This window comes from Halyomorpha halys, unplaced genomic scaffold (genome assembly GCF_000696795.3).
Source record: "Halyomorpha halys isolate HHAL.00 unplaced genomic scaffold, Hhal_1.1 Scaffold1611.1, whole genome shotgun sequence".
In the NCBI taxonomy this organism is placed as follows: domain Eukaryota; kingdom Metazoa; phylum Arthropoda; class Insecta; order Hemiptera; family Pentatomidae; genus Halyomorpha; species Halyomorpha halys.
In genome coordinates this window covers 92511-100642 of record NW_027111174.1, presented here as the reverse complement: position 1 = coordinate 100642, position 8132 = coordinate 92511, and the positions used below count along the sequence as shown (strand labels likewise).

The 8132-nt window shown below is 30.0% G+C and overlaps 1 protein-coding gene across 2 annotated transcripts in view; it reads right to left on the bottom strand.

The window, feature by feature from the left end:
* Nucleotides 1-151: 151 nt before the first annotated feature.
* Nucleotides 152-8132, bottom strand: part of RPA2 (Replication protein A2) — a 30659-nt gene continuing 22678 nt past the window's right edge. For both annotated transcript variants that reach the window (XM_014435554.3, XM_014435553.3), the window contains 3 exons: nucleotides 5857-5976; nucleotides 2800-2879; nucleotides 152-496 (listed from right to left, as the gene is read on the bottom strand). In XM_014435554.3, the coding sequence (XP_014291040.1) occupies nucleotides 409-496; nucleotides 2800-2879; nucleotides 5857-5976 (288 nt within the window). In that variant the 3' untranslated portion in view covers nucleotides 152-408. The remainder of the gene's footprint in view (nucleotides 497-2799; nucleotides 2880-5856; nucleotides 5977-8132) is intronic.

Sequence of the window (8132 nt, the reverse complement as noted above, 5' to 3'; positions counted from 1 at the left end):
AAATATTATTTTTATTTATAATTTTAAACGGTTAGTTATTGTGAAGGACTACCAGGGTTAGCTGTCCATACAGAACAATACCTCTCTACTAGGTCTCGCTCAGTTTTCTTTTTTTTGTAGGGAGTTTTTGTGTTAGTAAATAAAAAACAGATGATGATTGAAGGCTGTTATTTATTATAAAATTTACAGTACTATTTACATAAAAATACAATGTTTTTTTTTCACTTCAAAAGTTTACTAATAATTTCACTTAAAAATGCTCATATTTAAAAAAAAAAAAAAGCATTTCTTATGTGATCCGACAGATCAAATTAATAGTTAGTTAAGGATGTAAATTATTAAAAAGAACCATGATTATAAAAGATATAATAACAATTAAAAAAACACTTTACAATTATTTACAGAGTTCTAATATCCACTATGAATAGATTTGTAATGATTTTCATCAATTGTAGTGAAGATATGCCCTTCTCCAACCAAGTATTCCAATGCATTCCTAAAAAAAAATAAATTAAAAAATATAACAATAAAAAAATTAATAATTAACATTTTTAAAATAAATATGCCACATTTCACTGAATCATGTTCATGGCTTAAAGAAATTAACACCTTTTTATTGGGAACTTAAAATAATAATAATTAGGATGAGATTTTCACCTTTGGCTTATGCTTCCTGCTTTTATGTTTAGTTTCAACAAAATAAATTAAAGGTATTTCAGAGGAAGTTTTTTTGTTAAAAAGTTGCCATTTGAGCCCTGTAAGACAATTTCAATGGCGATAACACCAAGGTGAAATAAAAGATCACTTTATAGTACTCTGATATACTAAATTTAATCAAAATCACGAGAGCCATTTTTTAGAAAATTCAAAAAACTGGCATGCTCAGTCAGTCGATTTTCTTGAAAATGTTTCTGTAACATCCCAGGAATTTTGTGAGATCTATATATTTACACTAGGAGAACCTCAAAACCTGTATTTTCATTGAAAACTGGGATTAAAAATTCTTCAGGGTCACAATACTTTCCCTTTCTATAGACTCCACATATAGGTAAGTGAAAATAAGAACATGGATACAAAATCTAATTTGTTTTTCTGAACTGATCCAATTAAAAAAAAGGTTTTTTTTGTTTTGTAAAAAATTTAATTATCTTTCAAATGATTATATACAAAAATTACTGAATGATTTTTGATTATATGAAAATTTACTTGGGCCGCCCATAGCTCAGTGGTTAAGACACAGTCTTACCAATTTGATGTCTATTGGCGGTGCCGGTTCGAATCCGGCCTGGGACGTTGACTTTTTTCATTGCGTGGCGGTCCCACAAAATGAAGAACTTTGACCCCCCAACCATGGTTAGGCAGTATAGGACTCCAATGGGAGTCTTGGCCAAAAAAAAAATTAAAAAAAAATTTACTTTTCATAATAACTTCTTTCCTGATTTGTATCAGGAATTATCAAATTATTTTGACTATAGAAAGTGAAAAGGGGTTAAAGAAAAAATTGTTTTTATCAAAATTGCTAAAGCCATTCTGGCACTAGTCTATAGAAAAACATAATGGAAGATTGCCGATTGACCGTCTGTCAACATCAATAAACGGAATTTGGTCCGAGTGCGGTCAAATAAACTCAAATAGTAATATTATGTACTATTTTTATTCAAGCCGACATTTCGCCCCACGTTGCAGGGCTTTGTCAGGGTTAAAAAAGATACAAACACTTAACATGAGTAAAAAAAGTAAGTGAAAAATTACAAGGCAATGAAACGTAAAAATTAAAGGCTATAAACAATAAATGAAAACAGTAATAGTAATAGATATCGAGAAGAAATATTAAAGAAAGTACAAATCAAGAGATTAAAAGGGATAAGAATAAAATCAAATGAAAATGAACGAAACAGAATTCATACCTGTTTTGATGGAAGTGAACTGTTTGTATTAGGAGGAGTGGAGTTATTGCAGTTAAGTACATCACATAACAAAAAACGGTTCACTCTGACTGACTTCCATCAAAACAGGAATGAATTCTGTCTCGTTCATTTTCATTTGATTTTATTCTTATCCCTTTTCATCTCTTAATTTGTACTTTCTTTGATATTTCTTCTCTGTATCTGCTACTATTACCATTTTCATTTATTGTTAATAACCTTTAATTTTTACGTTTCATTGTATACCCTTGTAATTACTTTTTTTACTTATGTTAAGTGTTTGTATCTTTTTTAGCCCTAACAAAGACCTGCAAAGTGGGGCAAAATATTGGCTCAAATAAAAATAGTACATAATATTACTATTTGAGTTTAATTTGACTGCACCCGGACCAAATTCCATTTATTAGAGAACATAATATTTGGGTATTATGTACAGGGTGTCTGATTTAGATGAAGACATTGGTACATCCATTTAAATTATGACATAATCGTCATAAACAGGAAAGAGAAGAAAGCTAAGATTAGAGATTAATTCCAAACAATAACATCATTAGCTCAGCTGTGAGTGAGAAACTTCACAAATATCAGGAATTGGCGTCTGAACTAAAGAAACTGTACCATTTAGTATGTATAGTGTTGACGCTAATTATAATATCGACGAATGGGCTGATCTCAAAGTCAACAATGGCAGGAACAGATGGAATGGAATTACCACTTCATGTGCTGAGAGAAGCTCAACAAAAATCGTGCAGAAGTTCTTAAATGTTTAATTAAATTTAAATCTGCAGGTGGTCGGACCAAGTCCCTGACCTCAGTTCTTAATCTGCGATTACGATAAGAATTAATCATAATAATACTGTAAAAACTACAGTACCTTATTTGATCCATAGGTATTTTAGTAGGTAAAGCTGACTGTATTTCATTTATACTCATTCCATTCTCACTCATAGATCTCTGAAAAAAACCAAACAAATTTTTAATATAAGTTTATTATCATAATGGCATTTATATTATATCTAATAACAAGAAATTTTTAACCAGGGTAGCACCCAATATCTGATCTAACTTGAACCACTGAGAGCAAGTCTGGCATAAGTAATTCGATTCTCATCAGAATTTATAATGTTAAAAAAAAATAATAATGCAATTAATTATCGAGTGCATTAACTTCAAATGCTTTTAAATTGTTGGATATGCTTGTACCTGACTAGTTATATCAAAAGGGGTTAATTCTTCCTTAAAACTTTATAACTTCCAGTTAAGTTTTGAATAGAACTCAAGATTTGACTTACACCACTTTTGCAGCTTATTTATGATGATACATAAATAGCTGATAAAACTCGAAAGGTAATAAATTTACAATAGGATATGTTCTCTGCAGTTTTTAGTATACTTTATATTCATATTATCATTCTATGTATAGATCACAAAAATCGATAAATTAATTTTTCAATGACTAATTGTATAGAAATAAATTACAAAATACTGGAAGATTATTGATTGACCATGTGTAAAGATGAAAGGAATATGGTCCGGGTGCAGTCAAAAAAACTCACAAATAGTAGAATTATACTATTTTATTGAGCCAACGTTTCGCCCCACGTTGCAGGGCTTCGTCAGGGCTAAAAAAGATACAAACACATAGTTACAAAAGGAAAAAAAAAAAAGAGAAAAAAAAACATAAGAGTAAAATAACAGGGGTATAAAATGTAAAAAAGTAAGATATAATAAGAAAAATTAAAGGTTGTAAATAGTAAATGAAAAGGGATGGTATATATCTATTTACAACCCTTAATTTTTCTTATTATATTTTAAATTTTATACCCCTGTTATTTTACACTTATGTTTTTTTTTTTTATGTTTGTATCTTTTTTAGCCCTGACGAAGCCCTGCAACATGGGGCGAAACGTTGGCTCAATAAAATAGTATAATTCTACTATTTGAGGAGTTTTTTTTTACCGCACCCGGACCATATTCCTTTCAAAATTACAAAATAGATTCTATTGACTTATGCAAACTTGCAAACAAAATTTGAAATAAAAGATTTAAAATTTTCTATTTTGTTAACTAAAATAGTTCAAAAGAAATCCCTCTCCCCTAATGCAACCATACAGCCTCCTGTCATTTTCAGCTCACCTTATTGTAATATTCAAAAATTTATTTAAAAATAAATAAAAGGAAAATTGTTAGTTTTTATTTAGTCTCATATCCAAAGTATAAGTATAAAGCCTGATGAAGGCTAGAAACTCTAGCCGAAACATCGGCACAATTAAATAAGCTAAACCAACTTATTTGTGTTTCATTTTGACCGCAACCCCAACCATCATCTCCTAGCAAATTCCCTTTAATTTATTTTAAATAAATTTTGAAAAGATACAAAAGGAGTCACCTCTCCTCTTTTGTAAGTAAATAGTTATTTTTATATATAAATAATTTTTAGTATGTTTCATGTTAGGTATCATTTCAGTATTGTTTATTTGTTGTATTAAACCAAAAAACAGGCTAACCAATTTTCATCAGTAACATATGAGGTCACAAAAGATATCGTTCAAAACAAAGATGGCGGCACGTATCCTTCCAAAAGTTCATTGAATAGCAGCCATATAGAGCAGATTCAAATATTTTAAAAACTTTATCTAACTTCCCATCATAATTGTAGTTACGGTAAATTTAAGAAAAAAATAGAAGTTAAGAATAAGTATTAAAGAAAATTATTCATAAAGAAAATCGTAAGAAAAAATTCAAAACCGTAGTGCTGCAATTGATGTTGAGAACTAACACGAGAAGGGGAAGGAAGAAAACTTGGTTTTTGAAGATTCGTTGCTTAGGCACAGGCGGGGAATGATCTTTCCTGGATGAGGAGGTCCTCATCATCTTTTGTCTAGCTCAAGGGTGGACATTTAGAAAAAGAGGACATCGAAGAGTCACCCTAGAAGAAGAATAAGGGACTCTTTGTTTGGATCGCCAAAAAACACACTTCGGTGGATGAGAAGTGAGTTGAAAACATTTAGAGAACCAAGGTTTTGTTTAAAGTCAGTGTTTGTTTGCTGAAAGATTGTTTACAGTAAGTGTTAGTTTGTTGAGTAAAAAAGAAAAAGAAAACCACCTGTCATCAAAGAAGAGCATGAATTGGTCAGAGTTGTACAAAATAGGATTTTAAGCATATTTGTAAAGGTAGTTAATAATTTAATTGACTATTCTGATTGCCTAGAAACCCGCCCTGAGATTAAGAGTCTAAAATGTTATAAAATTCTACTAATTGTTAAATATTAAAGCTTTTAATTTGAACCCAAGCTATATTTAAGATATGAGAATTAAGTTAAAATTATTAACAATTTCCTTTTTATTAATTTTAAATACTACAATATAAATGATTGACCGTAACTGAATACAAAGGAGATAGTCAGGAGTGTGGTCAAAAAGGAACACCATATAGTAATATGTTGACGATGTATTGTGTTTTATCTCTGTTTTAGCCTTGATAAAGCCCTGCAAAGTGCGGTGAAATAACGGCAAATATAGTTGTTAGCTATTTTTTATTTCTTTTTGACTGCATACCCAACTATCTTGTACATTTTTAAAGACCTATTAACAGACTCTCAATCTTGTTAAATGTCACTTTGTTTTATATATATATATATATATAAATAATTGACAGTAAAATTTCAAATATGAAGATGGTCAGGGTTGTGGTAATAAATAGTTGTTAACTATTTTTGTTCTTTTTGACAGCAATCCGGACCATCTACTTCATATTTACATTGTTTTAGCTAAAAGAAGGAAATATTTCTCCAATTAGCACACTTTAACTAAAAATCATTAATATCCCAATATTATCAATAAAATAAAACTTGTATATAACTACTAGATTTTATAATTTTTTATTCTTACAATTAATTAATAGATAGGGAGAAAAAAAAAAAATACCAACCGATATGACATCAAAAACTCTTTTATGTTTGGGGTCGATATCAGAAGTCATATCATTTCCTTGATAGGAAGATGTTCCGTATGAAGACATCATTTCTTGTTTGATTTCTTTTTCTTCAGGCTAAAATAATATTTAAAAAAAATATATAAATATAAAATAAAGAATTTCTTAACTAAATAAACAAATTACGTGAGAAAACTAAATCATAAAAGGTGATTGACGACATAATATTTTACATTAATTTTATCTAAACAAAAGAAATGTTATATTTTGAAATATTAATTTAATGTATCTTATATCTTTAGTGATAAGTAGGGATAGGATTTTTATGTTTTCACATATTTTTACCTGACCATGATATCTGCGATTCCTTACTAACTAAAGATGTTTCAAGATATTTCTGGCCAAAAGAAGCCATTTTTATTTCACACATTTTTAAATATTTGGCCTTTTTTACATATTTTGTTGTAAATCACATATTTCCTGAAATATTAGTTATTTTTAACATATTTTTAGGTGTTTTGTCCTGAATCACATATTTCCTCAAATTATTTGTTCAATTGTAAATACATTTTTTGCAGCAACTATGTAAAATTCAAGAGAACGCAAGAAACTTAAAGGTGAAATTTATCATTTATCATAAACAGTGCGTAAAAATTCTATATCTTCATCTTTGAACACAAATTAAAAGCAGGGGCAATAATAAGTTTTCACACAGAATTACATTGAGAATTTCTCAGAATCAATTAAAAAGAGCAAGGGTCTTATTCTTGTGGCATTTTCCCAGAATTTGTTTGTTTACTCCTCAATCCATTTCTCTGTTTCCCCCCTTTCCATCTTAGTCTTTACCAATGCTATGTATTTAGATTTGTGCCGAGCATTTGTCAGGGTAGACTTTCCTATCTACAAAATTAGCAATCCGGTCTTAAAAACCTTTCTTGAGGAATACACATGCTGAGTAATGCCCAATGAAAGCACTTTAAAAAAAAAATTATTTAAAAATTATATACGAGGAGACTTTAACAGAAATTCGGAAAGCAATTTCGGATGGGCCGATTTGGATTTCTATGGACAAGACAACGGATATCGAAGGGCGTTATATCGCAAAAATAATCGTTGGCAGAATAAGTGTTGAGGCACCTTCAAAATCCTATTTGCTGAATTGTAATCCTCGAAAAAATGTAACCATGAAAAGATGGCAAGATTTGTCAACCAATCTATGACTGTTATTTGGCCTAAAGGCATTACTCATGGTAAAGTTTTGCTGTTTTTGTCAGACGCGGCACCTTACATGAATGAAGCTGGTAATACCCTTAAAGTTTTTTATCCTAAGATAGTTGATTTGACCTGCCTGGCACACGCATTTCATCGCGTTTGCTGAAACAGTGCGTACTCAATTTCCAAATGTAGACAAGCTTGTGTCCAGAGTAAAAAAAAATTTTTTCAAGGCTCCCAGTCATATTACTATTTTTAAAGAAACACACCCTGACTTAGCTTTACCACCGGAACCCGTGATATCACGATGGGGCACCTGGCTTGATGCAGACCAATATTATTGTTTAAAATTTGAAAAATTAAAAACATAATATCAAAACTTAATGTTGACACCACTGCAGTAGAAAAAGCGAACAACTTGTTAACAATTAACTAAATAACGACTGATTTGACTTACATAAGAGCAAACGTGGTATTTTTATCCAACACAATTACAAAATTAGAAGAAAAGAACCTTCCACTGACGCAAAATTTGACTGTGAACGAAGCAATAGAAAGACTGGAAAATATAGGTAGTTAAAACGGAAAAGTTATAAAGAAAAAAGTAGAGGACGTGTTAAAAAAAAATCCAGGATATAAAATCATTCAGTACATTGGAGCCATTCTCCTCGGAACGAATGATGACACAGCCGCCCAGGTGATGCAGAATACCGAACTAGATGCAATGGAAACAGCTTCATTTAAGTATGCCCCTATAACATCAGTAGATATTGAAAGATCTTTTAGCCGGTACAAGTCCATTCTGCGGTCAAACCGACAAAGATTTTTATTTGGAAATTTAAAAATGTATTTAATCTGCAATAATTTTGTAACCGACCCTGCTGACTTATTGATTTCTTCCAAAGTTTTAAATATTTTTTCTTTAATAAGGATTATTCTTTATTTCAATTTATAATTTGTTCATAATTCATTCTGAGTAATTATTAATCAATTAGTTTAATTACAATTACTAATTAATGTCTTGTTATTGAATAGCTATGTTTTCTCTAAGTACATTTTTA